At 40.4% G+C, this 23,890-nt stretch overlaps 1 protein-coding gene across 2 annotated transcripts in view; it reads left to right on the top strand.

The window, feature by feature from the left end:
• Positions 1 to 23,890, top strand: part of NALCN (sodium leak channel, non-selective) — a 330,584-nt gene that overhangs the window by 285,357 nt on the left and 21,337 nt on the right. For both annotated transcript variants that reach the window (XM_077807053.1, XM_077807052.1), the window contains 11 exons: positions 1,145 to 1,236; positions 1,411 to 1,533; positions 2,937 to 2,993; positions 3,334 to 3,454; positions 3,556 to 3,687; positions 6,991 to 7,158; positions 9,002 to 9,106; positions 17,703 to 17,809; positions 21,456 to 21,576; positions 21,661 to 21,759; positions 23,268 to 23,361. In XM_077807053.1, the coding sequence (XP_077663179.1) occupies positions 1,145 to 1,236; positions 1,411 to 1,533; positions 2,937 to 2,993; positions 3,334 to 3,454; positions 3,556 to 3,687; positions 6,991 to 7,158; positions 9,002 to 9,106; positions 17,703 to 17,809; positions 21,456 to 21,576; positions 21,661 to 21,759; positions 23,268 to 23,361 (1,219 nt within the window). The remainder of the gene's footprint in view (positions 1 to 1,144; positions 1,237 to 1,410; positions 1,534 to 2,936; positions 2,994 to 3,333; positions 3,455 to 3,555; positions 3,688 to 6,990; positions 7,159 to 9,001; positions 9,107 to 17,702; positions 17,810 to 21,455; positions 21,577 to 21,660; positions 21,760 to 23,267; positions 23,362 to 23,890) is intronic.

Below are 23,890 nucleotides of genomic sequence, written 5' to 3'. Positions count from 1 at the left end.
TAAGTCCAAACAAAAGTGATGGTTTTAGTTTTGGAATATAGGAAAGATTAATATGCACTACAATCACTGTACAAGTCTAATGCCTATGTAACATTCAATTTCTAATCTGTGGCTTGAGATCTTATTAGGAAATCAGAAAGCAAATAGGATAGTAACATTAACATTATCTTCAGAATAAACAACATATTCACACATGTGATAGATTTCCTTACTTCAGCGAATTTGCTGAAGCTGCAGGTAGTGCTGGTCCACTACTTTGCATGTCCCCAGTGAAAGTTTAAAAAATATCATCTGCCTTGTGAGCCTTATTGGATAAAAATCTTTCAGTTTTCTACCAGCTTTGGAGGGGTATAAGAAGCACAAATTTCACTGTGGCATATTTTCACAAGATCGAGGACATTTTCACTTCTGGAAATTTTTAATGACATTTTGTTGAAGTCTCTGATTTTGCCAGGGAGAATTTCAAGACCAGAATGGGAGTTTTCAATCCCTCTAGTTTTATGCTCTCATATTCTTTTCTAGATATGCACTGAAGTAAAGGATAAGTAAAAATAAAGGGTGCAGCTTTTCTACTCTTACTTTGCCTAGGGCCAGAAATAGCTGTCAGCACATAGCTGCTCCATGGCAGGAACAAGCTAAGGAAAAAGTTGTGAGTCTGAGCAGGTACCAGATTGCTTCCCCATTAGAACCAGCTCAGCTCCACTGGCTCTGACAGTTCTGACACCCTCTACCCACTCCCTGCACACCTGTTTTATAGATCCTGTTCTCCCTCTGTGTTTGGACCAGTAATACATGCAGCATGCTCAATAGACTGAGGAAAAGCCTAATGCCTCCTATTCCCCTCTGTGAGCGCAATCTTGCCCTTAACAACTATAATGATGTTCAATAAAGGTAGGAAGAGTTAATGCAGTAATAAAGTTGAATTCATTGGGGTTGCACTAGGGGAATTAACATCAAAATTTGACTCATTGAAAGTAACCAAGCCTATGCTGTAGCACATACCATACAGTGTGCTTGGCTTACATGATTTATAGTGCATTTAGAAGTGAGGACTTCACAATTAGAATGCTTCAGTGTAAAAGACTGTATCTTGCTTTCGTCTTTAAAGGAAAAAACACATTTTAAATCATTGTTTTGCTTCTAGCATTCTAATACAGTGAGATACAGAAACGCACAGAGAGAAGACAGTGAGATCAAGATGATCCAGGAAAAAAAAGAACAAGCTGAAATGAAAAGGTATTTATAAACCAAAGGTTTGGAAACGCACTTTTCAATTCGAAATGTTGGTATTGTAGGATAGATTTCTTTTTTTCCAACAGCTACAATGAAATAAAAACAAAATGATAATGGATATTTTTGATGGCTGTCTTTTGCATAACATTAAATATATTATGTATTATTTTTTAAAAGGAAAGTCCAAGAGGAGGAGTTGCGAGAGAATCATCCATATTTCGATAAGCCACTTTTCATAGTTGGTCGAGAACACAGATTCAGAAACTTTTGTCGGGTGGTTGTGCGAGCTCGCTTTAACGCGTGAGTGTATTACTTTTCAGTAGTGAGTTCGGCCAAATACTTTCTTTATGGGGTAGTCTATTTATTTTGAAAGGAAAATATGTGCAACCAGCCCATAGCAGCTAGGAGTTAAACTAGCCGTGATATAACCTCATTGCTGGAGAAAAAGAAACCAAAAGACATAAGCTCATGAAGGCAGTCCAAGATCATGAGACGAGATAAGGAAGCTGCAGGCACGAGGTAGAAAGGGGTGAAGCTTCAGCTGCCATCTTTAAGGCTCAGTGAGCCAGCCTGTCACAGTAGCCAATGAGCAGATTGGGTGGAGAAGAGAATGGTACCTACGTGTGTTGATGTCAGGCCTGCTCATTCTAAGTAATGTGCATATGTTTACTACATGGAATCCTCTTAAAGCGAACCCTTCTCCCACAACAGAAGAATATCACTATAAGCAGATGTTCATGATGGGTCTTGCCCTGAGAAGTGCTGTGCACCTCAATTCCCATTACAGTCCTCTCAGCACTTCTCAGAGTGGGATCATATAACCAGAATTTCATTGTGCACAGTGAAAAGCACTGAAGCAATTTGGGGCTTTCATTCTGCTTCACTACAAATGGAGTTTCCCTACATGCAAGTTCACTATGACTGGGTTCTTCTGTATGTATATGTGCTCCTCCCTTCTCAGTTTCACAGTGCAGATGCCATTGAAGGCAACCAGATTTACACCATGTAACTGGGAGCAGAAATTTGTCCATACCTGGGTTTTAGAAGATGCTATGAAGAGGTTATTTTGAGTTTTATAGTTGAAGATTGTTAGGCTTGGGAGCTTTTTATATCCGTGGATTTAAGGGACAGGAAATTAGATGAGAAATATCTGGGAATATTAATGAGAAAATTATTGAACTAAGTAATTAAAGAAGATTGGACCAAAAAAGTGAAGCCACTTTACACCAGCTGAGGACCCAGCCAATGAATTGTGATACAAGACGAAAGGTCTTTTAGGGAAACTCCTTGAAACATAAAGTTGTGTTTCAGGTGGGTTGTTTCTCTCAGAAAACCAAAACTGAATAAAGTAAGCTATTAATTGTAGAAGCTGGACTCAGACTTAAAAACTTTTAATTTAAAATGTAATTAACAGCCAGTCTAGAGCTATCTTGCTCAGAGCTGTGCCATAAATTAAACTACCGCTAACTGCTTTGACTGGTAATTTGAACTAAAATTACCTGATACAAAAATTGGGTAAGTAAAACTTAAAACAACTTTTTTTATAAAAAGTAGCATTTGAGCATTAAGTCATAGAATATGTCAGGCATTAAGCTAGACAGTTAATTGCTTTGAGGTGATGCATGCACACTACAATTATAATAATGATCACTAAAATGCAATTTAAATTGCTGAATTTTAAATATCTCATTTCCCTTTTATAGTTCTAAAACAGATCCTGTTACCGGTGCTGTGAAAAATACCAAATACCATCAGCTATAGTAAGCATTGCAAAAGTAATTTCATTTGTTTGATTACATTTTGCATATCAATGTGGATTATACTTTTTGGCTTAAAATTTCTCTTTTTCTGTGTTTTTTGTTTTGTTTGTTTGTTTGGGTTTGTGGGGAGGGGGATTGTTTTGTTTTGTTACATTTGTTTGTTCTGTTACTTCTCTAGTCTTACTATGCATTTCTGACACGATGAAACTTTTCAAATGCCTCCTTCTAGAGTTAATTGACTTTTCACAGAAAACACCTTAGCTAGACTGTATTTTTAATAGACAGTTGATGACACTGGTCAAGTTTCTCTTTAATGATTGTCCTTGTACATTTTTGACAGTGATCTGCTGGGATTGGTTACATACCTGGACTGGGTTATGATCATTGTTACTATATGCTCCTGCATTTCTATGATGTTTGAATCCCCCTTTAGAAGAGTTATGCATGCTCCAACACTCCAGGTATCATTACTGAATCATCTCACATTTAATAAAGCACAACCATCTTATTTTTCTCCACTGCTTATTACTAAATTATGATTGATTTCTTCTTTGATTTTCAGATTGCTGAATATGTTTTTGTAATATTCATGAGCATTGAGCTTAATCTGAAGATTATGGCAGATGGCTTGTTTTTTACACCAACAGCTGTCATAAGGGACTTTGGGGGAGTCATGGATATATTTATATATCTTGTGAGTTTTGATATTTAAATCCTTTTTTGTAATACTTTTTTAAAATTTTCATCTTTCTGAATATGTATTTATTAAAGATTTGGGGACAGTTTTTTAAAAAATGAAATCATGCAGAACTGTGAGGGTAATTTGAGCACACAGTCACCACAGTTTCACATGCAAACTTGACAACTGCAGCTGCAAATGTGTACTTAGGTATCTGAATATTGACTTGCATCTCAAATTGTGGTAAATTCATGAGCTAATGTAGGTTTCCCATTGCATGGTAATTTCTCTCTGTATATATATTTATTTATCTTATACATCTGACCTCCTTTCCTTCCATCTTTAGATCCAGATCCTAGATCCTGGCCCCTGCTCCATCTCTTTTGTGCAGGGGAATCTGCTGGGGTAGCAGGCTCTTCACCATTCATTCCTTGCCTTCTCCCCTCATCCCCCCTGTAGAGAGGGCATTACCAGATGACTGTTAGGGTTGAATCAGACCTGGCTGCCTATAGTAGATCTGGTCAAAAAAACTTTAATAGAAAAGGCAGTTGTGCTGAAATTGAAACTTTTTGTAGGAACATGTTGATTTTAACTAAATTTTCAATGGGAAAAAGTTGAAATGAATTATTTTGACTTTTTCCTTTTGCTTTTCAAAAGGCTTTTTCCTTTTGCTTTTCATTTCAATAAGCTAAAAATGTTTCATTTCAACTGTATAGACTTGAGTCTTTTAGCTTTGACTTTTATATTAATTTAAAATATATCGAATATATATTTACATGTACATTGTATTTACAATTTTATATAATAATATAAAGTTTTGATGACATCAAAATGAAACATTTTTACCTTATTGAAGCAACGCATTTTGATAGTCCCAAATGGGAATGTTTGTTCTACAGGAAGTTTCAAATTTTCCAGTTTCTCGTTTAGGTTCAGAAGAAAAACAAATTGCAAAATATCAGAATTTCCATGCAATGGAAATACAATTTTCTGAACAGCTCTAAATTCTATCTTTCCTTTTGTTGTAAAGCACTATGCCTGCCAGTGGCAACAGATGAGTAATAAATATTAATAATAAGAGATTATACTCAAAAAACAAACAATGAAATCAGTGACTAATACAGTACGATATTAAATGTTTTTTCAGTCTGAACTGAGCCGCTAAATGAAATTAATTTGATGGGTTTGATTAACTCTTGGAGAGATTAGTCTGTATCCCAGATGTGCTGCATATAATTTGTCATGATCAATCTGTACTCAGAGTTTCTAGTAGCATTGGTTTCTCAAAATTCCTCTTTTCATTTTTTGTTTGTTTGTGTGTTTGGAGGAAAATCATGTTTTATCTAGGTCTTGTAAACATTCCTAGAATATTGAGAGGATACCAGAAAAATTCAGCAACATCTGCTTATCTGTTTTGTTTTGCTAGACTGGTTGTTTGTTGTTTTTTATTCAGTTTTTTTAAAATCACAAGAATTTTTTTTGTTGCTTTTAATCATATTGGCAATAATCATCTGGGTCCCGCATTCCTTGCGCATCTACAACTAAGTAATCCCCCTGTCTAAGTCACACTTTATATTCAGGATACATTTATAGATAAGAACATAGAACTTAAGAACAACAATACTGGGTCAGACCAGTGATCCATCTAACCCAGTATCCTTTCTTCTGATAGTGGCCAGTGCCAGATGCTTCAGAGAGAATGAGCAGAACAAGGCTATTATTAAGTGATCCATCCCCTGTCATCCAGTAGGGTGACCAGATAGCCAGTGTGAAAAATTGGGTCAAGGGGTGTGAGGTAATAGGTGCCTGTATAAGACAAAGCCCCGAACATCGGGACTGTCCCTATAAAATCGGGACATCTGGTCACCCAATCGTCCAGTTCCAGCTTCTGACAGTCAGAGGTTTAGGGACACCTCAGAGCATGGAGTGGGAAAAAGTGTATATAAAATACTCTATGAAGAGTTAAGAAATGATTAACTGATTTTTTAATAAATAAGTAATCAGCTGTTATAAATTGTTATAGCGTCCAGCAGATAATTCGTTGTTTATAAACATGGTTCATAACTAAGACTACGATTTAGTCATGGCAGTTACGGATTCCGTAACTTTACCAGACCTCCATGACTTCTTGGAGTTCAGCTGTCAACAGCTGAAGCTGGGGCTGGAGCCGAGGCTGGGGCAGGAGCCAGGGCTATGCTCCCCTTCCCCGCGGTGGGGACTGCAGCTGGGGCTGTATGCCCCTGCCCCGCAGCTTCCACTGGGGTCTGCAGCCAGGGCCATGTGCGCCTGCCCCACAGCTTCCACCAGTGCCTGCAACCGTGGCTGTGTACCCCTGCCCCGCGTCAGGGGCTGCAACAAGATCCTGCGCCCCTGCCCCACGTCAGGGGCTGCAGCTGGGACCGTGCACCCCTACCCCACAGCTTCCACAGGGGGCTGCCACTGGGGCCATACGCCCCTCTCCCGCATAGGAGGCTGCAGCTGGGGCCGTGTGCCCGTGTCCCGTGGCTTCCGCAGGGCGCTGTAACTGGGGCTTTGCGCCTCTGCCCCACAGCTTGTACGGTTATTTTTAGTAAAAGTCATGCATAGGTCACAGGCTCCATAAATTTTTGGGTTTTGCCTGTGACCCATCTGTGACTTTTACTAAAAATAACCGTGACTAATTCTTAGCCTTATTTATAACCATCTATAGCACCTTCTGTAGATGTGGCATAACCATCTATGATACATGCTACTCATGTCTAGACCATAGTTATAATATCTATTAATCATTTTAAACACTATATAAACCAGATATGAATGTTCCCTGAATATGAAGTATGACCTTTCTCTGTCTATCTGTGTATATATCTCACTGTATATGTATATGTTTGTATACATGTGTATGTCACTCGCTTCGAAGAAGCTAGTGCCAGTAGTTGCCTTACACTTGTATAGTCCTCGTGTTCAGAAAAATGCAGGAATTACATTGTGCCCATGAGCAAGGCTCTTTAGCTCAGGTTTTTAATGATATATTTGCTCCTAAAGATGCAGATAGGTACCTAGTGGAATTTTCAAAAGTGCCTAGATGCCTAACTCCCACTCGGGAGTCCCTCACCGAAATCCCACTAGGCGCCTATCTGCATCTTTAGGCACTTAAATACCTTTTAAAATCTGGCCCCCTATGCCTTCTCTTCCCACAAGCACACCCCAAAAGGGACAATTATAGTCTTTTAAGGGATACTTACAAGTTTGGATTGATGTTCTGTTTTATCATACTTTGTTAAATAATATATTGTAATCTGGATTGCTCATTCTTTCTCCATCCCCACCCCCTCCAAGGTAAGTTTGATATTCCTTTGCTGGATGCCTCAGAACGTTCCTGCTAAATCTGGAGCTCAGCTCTTAATGATACTACGATGTCTCCGACCCCTTCGCATTTTCAAACTGGTGCCACAAATGAGGAAAGTTGTACGAGAGCTGTTTAGTGGCTTCAAGGAAATCTTCTTGGTATGTGCCAGTTATTTTGTTCCTATGATAAAACAAGATGGAGAGTAACGATATAAAATCTATTTCTGTAATTCAGCTTTGGTTTTTACTATTTTTTTTACCAGTTGCACTCTGTTTATACCTCATAGAGAAAATGCATTTTACACTTACCATTGGAGTTTAAAAAGTAACAAGTTAAAAAAGAAATTACCCATATAAAGTGCACTCATTTTCATTCATATTTAATAAGGATGCAGTAATAATTCTTTCACAAGTGACTTTGTTTATTCAGCATATCTTAGTACTGATGTAGATGGCAGGATTACTGAGAGATAAAATACTGCAATTTCTGCTGGGGGAAGAGGATGAGAGACAGGATGCTTACGTGGCTGATCTACTGAAACCTAAGAAAACTTAAACTTGCAAAGACGAGAGTCTTTGTCACTCCCCATTCTTGTTATGAGACAGTTGGAGGGAATCCTGCCCCTGATTGCAGCTCTGGAAATGGTGGTGGGTAGGGTTGCCTGGAAAATAAGAATTCTATCTCATAAATTTTTTTGAAGTTTTGGCATTTGGTTTTATTCCTCATTGAGATAAAACCAAGATCTTTTGAATTTTTTTGTACAAATGAGAGAGACTCACACACACACAAATACACACATCCTATTCAGAACAGCCAGTAACCCAGTGGTTAGAGCACTTATGTGGGATACGGGAGACCCAGGTTAAAATCTCTGTTTTACTGGTGGGATCCCAGAACCCATTATCACTGTCTTAGGAATAACAGCTCTTTCTCTCTCTTCCCCCAAACTGGTGTGTGTGTGTTTGTTCTAGAATCTTTTTCCAGGATCAGGTCTCAAGACCTTGAGAGTGTGATAAGATTTTAGACTGGGCATGAGGGTTAGGAATAAAATCTTGCAATTTTATTGTGTATGTTTATTATATACTGTGTTATATATTCATGTATATTGTTAGGTTATAATACACAAAGTAGTCTCTTAATAAAGGGGCAAGGATCATTAGTTTAAGGCCAGGGTTTGACTTACTTTATATCTGTTACAACCCGTTAAAATGTTTACATCATAATTCATTTATGTCTGACTGCTCTGATGTTACAGAGCCAGACAGCCAGCGGAGGTAGCACATGCTAATGAATAAGGGCCTGATCTAGCAAAACACTTAAGCATGTGTTTAACTTTAAGCACATGAGAGGTCTCATTGAAGTTAATAGGAGTCTTCCCGTGCTTAAAGTTAAGCAACTATGTTTGTACGGCACCTACTACAGTGAGGTCCTGGTCCCTAAGTAGGGCTTTGAGGTGCTACCATGATACAAATAATAAGAAGAGTGTCAGTGATTGCTGGGTCAGGGCCTACACTAAAGGCCAATAGCTTAAGCTTCATAGGAAAATCTACAAAGAAAAAAAACCCAGTGCTTGTCTGATTAAAAAAGCCAAAATTAATATGGAATGCAATGATATTTCAAGTTGCTGAAATGGTTTCACCACAAAGATATGATAACGGAAGTTTTAAAACATAAAAAAATACTTTTATCAGTTTCAATGAAGAAATTATTATAAAATGATACATTGTTATTCATAACACATAATGCATAAATTATAATTCATAACACAAAGGAGTTTAGGGAGAGCCCCATTTTTAAAAGTTTGGAGCCAGACCTTTCAGTGCAGCCAAAGTTGGAAGTGCAGTGGCTAAAAACTCAGTGGAGCAGGGAGAGTGCCCGCCATAAAATCCTCTAGGTCAGCATTATACCACCAACGGCATTCTTGGACTGCACCGGAGGATCTAGCCCTTCACCTCTAGTATGTAGGAGAAAAGTTTGACTATATTTACATCATTTTCACAGGTGTCCATTCTTTTGCTGACATTAATGCTTGTTTTTGCAAGCTTTGGAGTTCAGCTTTTTGCTGGGAAACTGGCCAAGTGCAATGATCCAAACATCATCGCAAGGGTAAGAACAGCTTTTCTGTTTCAAAATACTAGTATACTCCATCCTCTCTGGGCAATGGAGAAAACAAGTGGGAAAAACAACAAGCATTCAGTATGAAAAAGAGAAACTGTGTGGCATTTCGTGTATCCAAAAAAGAGGGGAGGGGAGAGGATTTCTGTATTCGTTTGTACAATTAGAACAAAATGTTTTTTTTTAATTCAAGCTGAAAATAGAAAATAAGCTATTATCACCTGTTGATCCCTAGTAATGCAATCTGGCAAGGTGCATGCAGTAGAGAAAGATATGCTCCCAGTCCTAAGAAGCGTAAGCCAAAATTTTCAGACCTAGGTACCCACACTTAGGCACCACAGGGTGGAATTTTCAAAAGTGCCCAAGTGATTTAGCAGCATAAAAATGACTGTGATAAATTGGCGAACTGATCTGAAATAAGATGAAATTCAGTAAAGACAAATGTAAAGTACTACACTTAATCTAATGTACAACTACAAAATGGGTGGTAGTACTGCTGAAAAGGATCTGAGGGTAATAGTAGATCACAAATTGAATATGAGCCAGCTATGTGATGCAGGTGCCAAAAAGGTAATATCATTCCGCAGTGTATTAACAGGAGTGTTGTATGTAACACACAAGATCTAATTATTCCATTCTACTTGGCACTGGTGAGGTCTCAGCTGGAGTACTGTGTCCAGTTCTGGGTGCCACATTTTAGGAGAGATGTGTACAAATTGAAGAGACTCCAGAGGAGAGCAATAGAAATGACAAATGGTTTAGAAAACCTGAGGAAAAGTTAAAAAAAACTGGGCATGTTTAGTCTTGTGAAAAGAAGACTGAGGGAGGACCTAATAACACTCTTCAAATATGGCAGGTTTCAGAGTAGCAACCGTGTTAGTCTGTATCCGCAAAAAGAAAGGACTTGTGGCACCTTAGAAACAAACAAATTTATAACAAGCATAGTGATCAGTTGTTCTGTATGTCCACTCAAGGTAGAAGAAGAAGTTATGGATTTAATCTGCAGCAAGGGAGATTTAGGTTAGATAGGAGGAAACAATTCTAACTAGAAGGATAGTTAATCTCTGAAATGGGCTTCCAAAGAAGGAATCCCTGTCATTGGAGGTTTTTAAGAACAGGTTAGACAAACATCTGTCAAGGGTGGTCCAGGTGCAGTTGATCCCTCCTCAACATGATGGGTGGACTAGATCGTCTCTCTAGTTTCCTTCCAGCCCTACATATCTATGATTCTATAAGCCTCACTGATTTTCCATAGGATTTGTGCTCCGAAAGGTAGGTTGTCACATAAAATGGTGCAGCTACACCGGTGGAGCTGTGCCACAGTAGCATTTCAGTGCAGATGCTACCTGCTCCAACTGATGGGAGAAGCCCTCCGGTGTAGTTAATCCACCTCCCCGAAAGATGGTAGCTATATTGAGGGGAGAATTCTTGCTGTGTACACCGCAGGTTAGATCAATATAACTACATAACTCAGGGATGTCAGTTTTTCACACCCGTGAGCGACGTAGTTATACCAATGTAAGTTTCTAGTGTAGAGATTGTCTAAGACTAGAGGCACTTTAAAAATCCCACTGCCCCTGGAAAGTCATTTGTGCTCTTAAGTCACTTAGGCACTTTTGAAAACCCAACCCGAATGCCTTATTTGCTCATCTAAGCAAAGTGGTCTGATTCTCGGAGCTGTGGAACATCCCCATCTCTCCTGAGATCAGTAAGACCTGTGGGGGCACTCAGCACCGTAAAAAATCAGATTGTTTTTGCTTAGCAGCCTAAATATTGGCTTGGGAGCCTGATTTTAAGACCCCATGTTTGAAAAGTTTGGCCATACTGATTTGCCCTTACAGATGTGCAGGAAGCCGCCTCCTCCATGCCCCCTAGTGCTTCTACGGGGGCCTGTCAGTAATGTAGTCTCCGCACTGGCACAGCACAAGGACTATCCCCTCCCTGCACTATTGGAAATACAGATTGTCTTAAAGGAGACATCTTTCTTACCAGGAAGATGGACTTATTGCACGAGGAGAAACAGACTGCCCTATCCCCGGGAGTGGTGCCCATCCTCACCAGATTGGTCAGGGACAGAATGAGCTTCACTGAGACGGAATTCCTCCTGCAGACACCTTCTAGGACAATGCAGGGCTGTGCCAAAGTCACATAATTGAGTCTTAAATTAGACAGTACAGTAAGGGCACAAACATGGCATCCAGCTTCATAGCCAAATTCTTAACCCAGGCTTCATATGACCTCCCTTTTTTCACTTTCACTGATTGAGAAAACAGTTGGGATCACTTAGATGTCTAAGAGCCAGTAATTGCAGGTGCAATGAATTTGGGGCAGAAAATTGTGCCTACCGTGTTAATTCATAAAGGGAAGCCAGTGTTTCCAAACCAGGCTGTTACAGTCAGTGGACTGGGAATTCTTTAAATCATAGCATCAAAGCAGGATAGCCCTTAATCTTGCAACTTGCTCCATATGGACAGCCCCTACATAGGCACAGAGCCCAGCTAAGTTCAATGGGCCTCTGCACCAGCAAAAGGTCCACCAGTGCAGGACCAGGGCCATAGTAAAGAACACAGGGTGAAATCTTTGCCCCATTGAAGTCAATATCAAAGTCCCTTCCCCACATATAGTGGGCTCATTGTCAAACCTGTGATATGTGATAGAATCCCTGGGGACAGTTTCTCATTTGGTTGTCATGAATCTTTTCTGGACATGACACTGGAATGGATGTTTCCAATATATTACAGTTCTTCTTTGAGTATTGTCCCTATGGGTGCTCTGTTGTAGGTGTCCCTTGCACCTGAGAATGGAGATCTTTGGTAGCAGTGCCTGTTGGGCCACACATGTACTCTTCCCTATCTCATACCATGAGCGGTGGCTATAAAGCCCTGTGTGGTCCAACCACCCTCTTCCTTCTCAACTGCCCTTGTTCTGGAATGGAATCCCGAGCCAAGCCCTTCATACGCCCGCTGTGCATTTAGTAATATTACTGCTTCCATTGAAAGTTCTAAGATAATACTTTGCAAAAAGAAAAGGAGTACTTGTGGCACCTTAGAGACTAACCAACTTATTTGAGCATGAGCTTTCGTGAGCTACAGCCAGCTGTAGCTCACGAAAGCTCATGCTCAAATAAGTTGGTTAGTCTCTAAGGTGCCACAAGTACTCCTTTTCTTTTTGCAAAGACAGACTAACACGGCTGTTACTCTGAAACCTGTCAAGTTAATACTTGTTTCCTTTATATTTTTTTCTTTCCTTTTCTCCTTATTAAAAAAAACCCTTTCCTCTTTCTCCCCATTACTCTTTAGAGTAAGCATGGGTTTTCTTTTTCTATGCCCTTCCTTACAGGGAAGTTCTCCCCGCTCAGGGTTATGCCTGGATCTCCCAAGTTTAAGAGGCGCTGCCCCTGTCGTGAGGCCCTCCCTGTGAACGACAGCCACTCACGGTATATACGCTGTTTGGGTGAGGGGCACGTGTCACAAAAGTGCACCCTCTGCCTCAAATTGAAGGCACGGTACAGAAAGGACCGTGAATTGAGATTAAAACGTTTACTAATGAAGAGCTCATTACAATCTGCCTCAGACCCTGGCCGTGATACCTCTTCTCTACAGTAGTCACCATCACTGTTCCCTCTAAGCTGTACGCGTGTGCACACGCACACAGATCCTAAACCCCATGCACAGGGTGAAATACCCCACGCACAAAAATTTGCACAGAAGCACAACAGTTTGCACAGAAGAAATTTTTTGCACACACGGCCTGTCAAAAATTAGAGGGATCATTGGTCACCATCAACATTGTCATCTGCCAATGCCCACTCACTGCGCACCACTAAAAGAAAATCTACACACTCTCTTCAAGATGAGAAGAAATGGGCACCGAGCTCACTCACCAAAGAAAGGCATCCCCCATGAGGTCGGTAGCCTCAACATCTTCTGGGGCAAGACCTCGCTCCTTTGACCATCCAGGTACCTCTGGTACCAGCACTGTTGAGAGATCTAAGGACCCTAAGTGGGCAGGACCACATAAGCAGATACTGTCATTCAGTACCGATAAGAACAAATCGCTAACTACAAGGCACTTTAATCCATATATAACCATATGAACTATTCCAAGGAGCTCAATGCACTCAGCAAAAAGTTTAAATCCTTCAAACGGAGATCTTCCTGGGGAGACTTGTCTGGGGAGCCCTGAGAGGTGAAGCCGTGGGGCTCGTCTCATTACCACAGAAGTCACAATGGACTGGGCCACCATATCCGCAGCATCCAGAGAGGTTTGTAGTACCATGCATGCCAGGAGTTGTCCTTCTGTCACTAGTGCTTGGACAGAGCACTAGTGCTCTTTTTTATCATCTGGGAGAGCAACACTCCTTTCACTCAGCCTCTATACACCAGCACAGAAGAGAAGACAGCATAGATGTCAACCTACCCCGAGATCTTGCCCTCCATATTTCACCCTTCAACAGCATTATGATCCACAACATAGGGGACAGAGACCTCCTGCCAAATGTACACAGACATCAACACAGGCGGCTATGTCCCACGCATCTGTATGTCCCACGCACCTGCCTCCAAACAATAATTTTGAAAATTTGGACGAGGCCCTGAGATGTCTCCCCGTGGTCCAGATGCTGCAGCCATCCAAATTACTCCATCAGTTTGGCGGCCATTTGACTCCATTCTACCTGACATGACAGCAAGTCACCTCCGTCAAGTGGGTACTAGAAATCATCAGTAACGGGTATTTGGTTCCATTCCTGTCTCTCCCACCCACCCCATCCTGTCCCTCTTCAGGGAACATTTTCATGAGCACCATCTATGAAATCAAATAAACCATCTTCTGTGACTGGGACCTGTAGACCTGGTGCCATTCCAACTCAGCAGGAAAGATTTTTGTTCCCACTATTTTCTAATCCAAAAGAAGTCTGACTGTGGAGGCAAATGCTAGACTTGGGGAAACCTCAACAATTTTGTCAAACTACAGCAATTCAAGATGGTCACACTATCAACAATAATCCCAGCACTGGAACAGGAGGGAGCTAGTTCTTGGCCCTCAACCTCCAAGACATATACTTCCATATAACCATACACCCTTTCCACAGGAGGTTCCACAGATTTGTTCCAGGGTCCAACCATTTTCAGTAAAGAGTGGTTTGGCCTCTTTATGGCACCCAGAATATTTTCCAAAGTCCTGGAAGTGGTGGCGGCACCCCTCTGCAAACAAGGGGTTATAATAGTCCCATACCTACGTGATTGCCTCATCAAGGCTCTGTCCAGAGGCGATACGCTCCAAGTCATAACAAAAAGGATGGACCTTTTCTCAAAACTCAGCCTCCAGATAAATATACAAAAATCAACTGACACCAGTACAACAGCTAGAGTTTATTGGGTCCCAACTAGATGCTATAAAGGCCAGAGCTTTCCTCCCAGATCACAGATTTTCCGCAGTAGTCAGTCTCATTTCCATCATGAGGACCAGCCCATAGATCTCCACCAGAACTTGCCTACAGTTGCTCGGTCATATGGCAGCGACCACATTCATGGTAAAACACTCCAGATTACATATGCATTGCCTTCAGGGATGGCTACGAACAGCATACATACCCCACAGACACAGCCTGAATAAACTGCTCTCAATATCACTGAAGGTCAAGGACTCATTAGACTGTTGGACACAACCTCCCAATGTCTACAAGGAGGATCCCTTCCTCCAATCACCGTTGTCCTTAATACTTATGATCAACGCCTCCCTACTCGGTTGGGAAGCACATCAACAGACCCACACAGTACAGGGCAAGTGGTCCCCATCAGAGTCCATGTTGCACATCAACCTCCTAGAATTACATGTAGTCCGCAACACATGCTTACACTTTCTATCAATAATCAGACAACAGACAGTAAGAGTAATGATAGACAACATCGCCTGCATGTTTTATATCAACAGACAGGTGTGAGGTCTCAATCCTTGTGTACAGAAGCACAAAAGTTGTGGAACTGGTGCATCCAGCATGGCATCAATATCTCAGCCGCATACTTACCTGGACACCAGAATACCACAGCAGACTCACTGAGCAGGAAGTTCTCACAAGAGCACAAGTGGGAGATAGACACAAGAACCTTATAGCATATATTCATCCACTGGGGATTCCCCAACATAGATCTCTTTGCCACACCCAAGAATGCCAAATGCCCACAATTCTGCTCAAGAGAATAGGTCACCAAACTCTGGGGGACACCTTCCTCTTTTCATGGGATGCACCTCTCCTCTATGCCTTTCCACCTTTTCCCCTACTCTTCAGAGTGCTTCCCAAGGTACAAGTGGAATGATCCAGAGTCATTCTCATCGCCCCAACATGGCCACGACAAATATGGTATCCTTACCTCTTATGCCTGGTGGTCTGTCCACCTATCACCCTGCTGACTCCACACCTCCTCTCGCAGGATGCAGGTCAGATTCTTCACCCAAATCTAGCATTTATCCGTCTGAAGGCATGGCTCCTTCATGTTTCCAGAATATAGAGATGACCTGTTCAGAACAGATATAAGAGATTCTTTTAAATAGCCAGTGTTCTTACCTACATACACGGAAAAGATTCTGAACTTGGTGTGACACCAAACATGTCTCAGCAATGAGTGCTCCTTTACCACTCATTCTGGATTACACCCTACAGCTTAAAAGATCAGGGCTATTTGCAAGCTCTGTTCATGTACATCTGGCTGCCATTATTGCATTCCACTCCAAGATAGAAGGTCATTCAGTATTCAACCACCCAATGACAAAAAAATTCCTTAAGGGTTCCTACAGAATCTTTCCCTGAGGTACAAGAACCCACCCCTCCTTGGGATCTCAGCCTATCTCACCAGCCCTCCATTTGAACCTATGGCAACCTGATCCTACATGCACCTATCCATTAAAATGGTCTTTCTCGTATCCATCACATCTGCCCGATGGGTAGGAGAAATAGATGTCCTCATGGTGTACCCCTCATACACAATCTTTTACAAAAAGAAGGTCACATTACAACCACACCTGAAGTTTTTACCCAAGGTACCACCCTCTTTCCATCTAAACTAACCTATCCACCTCCCTTCTTCTTCCTAAACCACGTGGCAAACAGCATGAAGCCATGACACTTTGGATGGCAGATGAACACTAGCCTTTTACCTTGACAGTCACCATGCTTATTCCTCTCTATAGATGAAAGATCAAAAGGATTGGCTGTATCCAAACAACGTCTGTCAAAATGGGTCTCAGAATGCATCCACCTTTGCTACCAATGACACAAACTTCAAACCTCTCCTGGAACTCATACACATTCCATTCGCTTGCTATCTACCTCACTAGCTTTTCTAAATAACATGCCAATTACTGGCATTTGTAAGGCAGCCACATGGGCACCCACTGACACATTTAGTCAACATTATGCGATCACCCATGACACGGCATCAGATGCCATACTAGGACCACTGTTCCATCCTCCTTAGTAGATGTCCCTTTGAAGCCCCAGCCTTCCATCTAGGGGCACTGCTCTACGCTCACCTACAATGGAGTACCAATGGGAACACTAGTCGGAGAAGAAGAGAGGGTTACTCACTCTGTGCAGTAACTGAGGTTCTTCAAGATGTGTGTCCCTATGGGTGCTTCACTACCGTCATTCCTCCCCTCCGCTTCAAGTTCAAATGTAGGCTCTGTGGTAGAGAAGGAACTGAGGGCAGTTGAACCACACAGTGCTATATAGCCACTGCTCATAGCAAGAGACAGGGAGGAGTGCGTGTGCAGCCCAATTGGCACTGCTGCCAAAGATCTCCGATCCCAGGCACAGGGATGCTACTGCACCTACAGTGGAGCACCCATAGGGACACACCTCTTGAAGAACCTCAGTTACTGCACAGAGTGAGTAACCCTCTCTTCCATGTCTTTTTCCTGCTTTCTTTTACAATACACACTGCTTTCTGTGGGAGGTTATGATTGTAAGAATTGGAAGAAGGCTCACTGAAGAAGGGTGTTTTAGGAAGTGGTTTGAATGAAGAGAAGGTTGTTACATAGTGCAAAAGGAATGGGAGTGCCAGGCATTTGAGGAAGACATGAGAAAGATACCGACTTCATGACATTTGAGCGCTGAAGGACTGAACAGCGCAAAGGACTGGAAATGGCCTATGACACCTAACAATCCTCGATCACCAGTTAAAATCCAGGCCAGGCTGATAGTGACAAAAAGTACCAGCCAGTGTTACGTGGCTGTGTGAAGCAGATTAATAGCGTCATTCCACTTGCAATCAAGCATCACATAAACATTATGACACTCTCAGAAAAAAGGCCAAGAGCTGAATGAACTTGCAGATTTACTAGTCCTCTCAGTCTTGGAGGGGGCCTTGAAGTGCCGAATGATGATTCTACATTGTCACTGTTCATGCTGTATCTTCCCTGCATATGAAAAAGTTCAGTTCCCAATGCAATTAATCCAGTATCTAAAAATAACCCTTTTGTTCCATTTACACTGTTTCAAGTGCCTTATTTATTGTGCTGTTTGTCTTGTACGGTGTCCTCACCTCTCTGCAGGTCTATATTTCACCCAATGTGCTTTATTTTACTATAGGAAGATTGTCATGGCATCTTCAGAATAAATGTAAGTGTTTCAAAAAATCTGAATTTAAAGCTAAGACCTGGAGAGAAGAAGCCTGGATTTTGGGTGCCACGAGTCTGGTGAGTAGTTGTAATTTGGCCAATCTTTCTTTAGATAGTTCAGTTGCTAATCTGCTGCAGGACCCAAACACTGCATCATTGTAGTACTGAAAGTAGCAAATAACATTGGTGACAAACAGACCAATCTAGTTTCCCTACCAACCTGAGGGAAATGCAGAAAAGGCAAACATGCTGCCTATTACTGTACACATCAGATATTTCCTATTTTATACACAGGGAAATATTGTGGTTAGGGCTGTCAAGCAATTAAGAAAATTAATTGCGATTAATCACGGGATTAAAAAAATTAATCATGATTAATTGCACGATTAATCACGCTGTTAAACAATAATAGAATACCATTTATTTAAATATTTTGGATGCTTTTTACATTTTCAAATATATTGATTTCAATTATAACACAGAATTCAAAGTGTACAGTGCTCACTTTATATTTATTTTTTATTACAAATATTTGCACGGTAAAAAACAAAAGAAATAGTGTTTTTCAATTCACCTAATACAAGTACTGTAGTGCAATTTCTTTATCATGAAAGTTGAACTTACGTACAAAAAAACTGCATTCCAAAATAAAACACTGAAAAACTTTAAACCTACAAGTCCACTCAGTCCTATTTCTTGTTCAGCCGGTCACTCAGACAAACAGGTTTGTTTACATTTGCAGGAGATAATGCTGCCTGCTTCTTGTTTTGCAGTGTCACCTGAAAGTGAGAACATGGCACTGTTGTAGCCAGCGTTGCAAGATATTTATGTGCCAGGTGCTCTAAAGATTCATGTGTCCCTTCATGCTTCAACCACCATTCCAGAGGACATGTGTCCATGCTGATGACGGGTTCTGCTAGGTAGCGATACAAAGCAGTGGAGATGAACACATGTTCATTTTCATTATCTGAATTAGATGCCACCAGCAGAAGGTTGATTTTCTTTTTTGGGGGTTCAGCATCTGTAGTTTCCGCATTGGAGTGTTGCTCTTTTAAGACTTCTGAAAGCATACTCCACACCTCGTCCCTCTCAGATTTCGGAAGGCACTTCGGAAGGCACTTCAGATTCTTAAACCTTGAGTCGAGTAGCTATCTTTAGAAATCTCTCATTGGTTCTTTCTCTGTGTTTTGTCAAATCTGCAGTGAAAGTGTTCTTAAAATAGACAACATGTGCTGGTTCATCATGTGAGACCGCTATAACACAAAATATATGGCAGAATGCTGGTAAAACAGAGCAGGAGACATACAATTCTCCCCCATGGAGTTGAGTCACAAATTTGATTAACTAATTATTTTTTTAACAAGCATCATCAGCATGGAAGCATGTCCTTGAGAATGGTGGCCGAAACATGAAGGAGTATATGAATGTTTAGCATATCTAGCATCTAAATACCTTGTAATGACTGCTACAAAAGTCCCATGCGAACACCTGCTCTCACTTTCTGGTGACATTGTAAATAAGAAATGGACAGCATTATCTCCCATAAATGTAAACAAACTTGTTTGTCTTAGCGATTGGTTGAACAAGAGGTAGGACTGAGTGGACTTGTAGGCTCTAAAGTTTTACATGGTTTTGTTTTTGAGTTTTTTATGTAACAACAACAACAAATCTACATTGTAAGTTGCACTTGCAATATAAAGAGATTGCAGTACAGTACTTGTATGAAGTGAATTGAAAAATGCTATTTATTTATCATGTTTACAGTGCAAATATTTGTAATCAAAAATAATAATATAAAGTGAGCACTGTACACTTTGTAATCTGTGTTATTGAAATCGATACATTTGAAAATGTAGAAAAAATCCACAAATATTTAATAAATTTCAATTGGTATTCTATTGTTTAACTGTGATTAAAATTGTGATTAATCATGATTCATTTTTTTAATCGTGATTCATTTTTTTGAGTTAATGGTGTGTGTTAACTGCAATTAATCGACAGCCCTAATTGTGATATCTCAGATGCAACAGTGATTTAATGGCAACAATAAGTCTATGGTTTATATTCTGAAAGTGTCAATTTAAGATTTTCTAACACCTAAAAATGTGTGAAAATTGTCTTTAATTGCTTATATTTTGAAAGGAGGTTGTTTCACTTTTTGCAAATTCAACCGAACAGCTAAAATTATTTCAGTTGGGGTAAAAGAACATGGGGGGGGGGTAAAAGAACATGGTAGCAAGGGAAGATTCCGAGCCATCCTACACTAACGAAATAATACACTGTGATTTGAACAGTCAGTGAAGCTGTGGCATCTGCAGAACTCTTTCAGCTTCTGTATGCTTCAGATAAATTCTGAAGGCAGAATTCCTGGAAGTAAGCAAATTCAATCCACTTCAGCTTGATCCAGAAATAACTAAAAAGATCTTAATCAGCAAAACTATGAAGTTTGGAGAATTTTTTTGTCACTGCAGAAAATGTGTTACCTCAAGGAGGTGAGTACCAATTGTTGGCCTTGTAGGACCAGATTTTCAAGAGCCCGGTACCTGATAGCCTGAGGGTCACAGTGGGAGCTATGTCCATACTGCAAGCTATGGGTGTGATTCCCTGGCTCTTGTGCACATACCCCGGTAGCTCAATGAGTGCTAGCATGAGTATAAACAGTAGCATAGGCAGTGGCAATGGAGGCATGGCTGAGCTGGTTTGTACTACGCGCAGCTGAGCCAGGCCTCTGTGGCCACTGCCAGTGCTACCACAGCTACACAACTGTCCACACCCACACTAACTCTCATCGAGCTACCGCGAGTATGTGTACGCGAGCAGGGGAGTCACACTCATATTGTAGACATAGCCTTAGTGGTGAGATTTTCCAAAAAAGTTATGCTGGTAGGGAAACTGGAAATCTAGCTACTTATTTTGGTGTCTGAATGGTAGCTGAGGCTGAGCGTTTTGGAAAATCTGTCTCAGGTTGGGGATGCACCGCTCTTTAAAAAACTAACCCCTAGTGGAGCCTTTGATTTTCAAATAGAGTTTCTTCCTTTGGCATCCTGGCTAACACAAAGAATGTTATGTCTGAAGGCTGAGAAAACCAGTGATTTCCTCTCATTAACATTTCTCTTTGGACTAGCAAAATCTGATATTATGAATGAATATGAATGATAATTTGCAGAAGCACCTACTGACTAAATCAGGAGCCTAAATCGCATAGGTACTTTTGAAAATTCTGTTCCTTGAGGTACATTAGCAGGGTTGTATGACACAGCTTTGTTTCTGCCAGTGTCATCAGAACCGTTTTTTTTCACGATGGCTAACTTTTGGCAATGTATTGTCAGAAACACTCGTTTTTACAGTAGCTCAGATGAGAAATAAATATGAGATAGTAAAGATTTAGCAATTAAGTGGAGTATCTGTAATTTTTTTAATTTTCAAAGTATTATTATTCAGAGCTTTGCATGATGTTTTGTAGAGCTTTAGACAATGCCACAGTCACACTGTAACAAAAGAGTTTACAGTCTCAGACTAACATAGACTATGAAGAAAAACTAAGCAGATATGGAAAGAAAAGTTGAGTAATAACACAAATAAAAACTGTGCTTCTTTATATGAGTAGCTCCTTTGTATAGCATGAGGTTGTATTCTTTGACTTAGAGGGGCCACAGTAAGATGCCTAAGATCCGTCTTATCAGAAGATAGTTAAAATGCACTCATTCCTTTACTATTATTTCAGGGCAAATCCTCGCAATTTTAATTTTGACAATGTGGGAAATGCCATGTTGGCACTCTTTGAAGTTCTTTCATTAAAAGGCTGGGTGGAAGTCAGAGATGTCATTATTCATCGCGTGGGGCCGGTAAGCAAGCATATCAAATCCTGTTAATGCTTCAAAAGCTGCTGAATTTGTTTTGATGAATAATCATATTTTTCATATGTGCAGATCCATGGAATCTATATTCATGTCTTTGTGTTTCTGGGCTGCATGATTGGATTGACCCTCTTTGTTGGAGTTGTCATTGCTAATTTCAATGAAAATAAGGTAATAATTCAGTTATTGTATCTCACATGGGAATAGTTTCATACTTGGTTAGCTTTAAACATCGTATGACACATTGTGCAATATGAGATAATAAGATGTGCGGATGCTAATATAAGTAAGTTACAATTCAAGAAGCAAACTCATTATTGCTTTCAGATCATATTACCTAAAGAGAGATATAGGATCAAATTCAGATCTGAAGTGAGCAGATGCAGGTGCACTGAAGTATGAATTTAGGCCTGGTCTCAATTTGACCCATAAGCAATGAACAAAGAGAAGCACTCTTTGAGTTCCTCACTTGACAAATGGTGGTGAGGTGGAAAGCTCCTGAGACACAGATCTAGAGTCTGTGACATGGTTGTTTTTAAATTTCACTAAGCTTTTATCTTTGTTTTACCACCACTTTTTTTTCTGTAATGAATCTTTCCAACAATCCACTAATTTTTATTAATCTTTTTATTGTGTAATCCTTTTAATTTAATATTTCCTTTGCTGTATGATTTTTGGCCTAACAGCGAGAATTAATACATGTTATAATAATCAGTCTCTTTAACGGCATCACATTTTAGGGTGTATCTTCCCAGGGCATATCTTGGGGACGCAATTCCATAAAGAGATTTTGTCTACCTCAGAGGGAGCTTTTCTGATCTTATTAGTAGGACAGCCACCTGTTTGTTTGACTCACTGTTCCAGAGTCTAGACATTCCAAGACACGCCATGAGGATGGTACCACGGCACACACAGCTTTGTATGGTTAAGTGCTTAGTGGGAAAAGTTTCTGTGTGTCTGAGAGAGAAATCTGTGACATTTGCCTTTAAAAGTTCTCTCTTGATTTTCCAGCTCCAAACCCTTGGTATGAGATTTTACAGCTCTCTGATGTTGTAAGGACCGTATTATGTCTTAAGATAATTTTAAATAGTATAGTTTGTACTATGCTATCAAAATGCTTATGTGTGTGCTCTTTATTACTACCTACCCTGAAGTCATATCTGCACTTCTTATGCTTCCTTTATGGAAAATGTTGTAGCATAGCATATGTTTATTTTATTTAAATTATACTACAAGCATAGGAAGTGTGTCTGTAGTGATTTTGTAGAAGGCTAGTTCCCTGACAAGCTAGAGCAGTGCTGACAAACTAATACCTTCCTGCAGGGTTTTCTACAGCAAAGAATTGACCACTGTTTAAAACAGTGCTCCCCAGCAAATGGTGTTCAGACAAATGGAAGACCTCCTCTAGGGTTTCCCTATCCCTACTGGACCGCTGATACAAAGAGCCACAACTGAGCTTGCTGAGTTGAGTCCCAGAAACTCACAGCTAGTGCATTTGGAAATCTCCTTGAGTGCAGGGCTGATGCTCTGACCCCTTTACCCAAATACTGTGTTATTCAAGGAGAGTTTGACAATGGAACTTTATTTTAAGTACCAAGGCAAGCTGTTGTTTTTACGTGCACAACATTTAAATGTTTAAGATTTTGTATGACAAAAACTTCTTGTTTTTCTTTGTTAAGGGTACAGCTTTACTGACTGTAGATCAGAGACGGTGGGAAGATCTAAAGAGCAGACTGAAGATAGCTCAACCTCTTCATCTCCCACCTCGTCCGGGTATCAAAGATATTCTGACGTTATTCATGTTGAGCCCTAGTGTTCATAATTCCCCAGGAGTCTAAGATTCAAATTAAAATTGTAATCGTTAGGCCACTAGGAGGTTGTGCATAAGTTAATGTGGAAACAGGCTCCCACTACAGATCTCTGCGTAAGGCTAGTAAAATCAACCCGAAAAAGGTTGCGCTTCCGTGGTTTTAGGATAAGCCTTAATGAAAAAATGAATTTGAAATGAAATATATTTGCACTTGCCTGTTAATGACATGAATCGAATGTATTATCTTGACAGCAATTGAATGATGCACTTGCTTTACCCCTACCAAAGCCTTCGTGCAATGTTGGTGTTCAGTATTTGAAATTACATGTTCAGAAGCACTCTTTGATATGTGGAACTGTAGCAGAAAATTAGAAATGTATTTCTAAACTAGGCAAGGATTAGGTTACCATTAACAAACAAGAAGAATATGTCAAGAAACAGGGAGAAAAAAAATACCACTGTGTGCATTTTAATTCTTGTTTAACTCCTTCC

Source organism: Eretmochelys imbricata, chromosome 1, assembly GCF_965152235.1.
Source record: "Eretmochelys imbricata isolate rEreImb1 chromosome 1, rEreImb1.hap1, whole genome shotgun sequence".
Lineage (NCBI taxonomy): Eukaryota > Metazoa > Chordata > Testudines > Cheloniidae > Eretmochelys > Eretmochelys imbricata.
The sequence above is the reverse complement of the archived record's forward strand: the minus strand, read 5'-3'. Positions and strand labels throughout refer to the sequence as shown.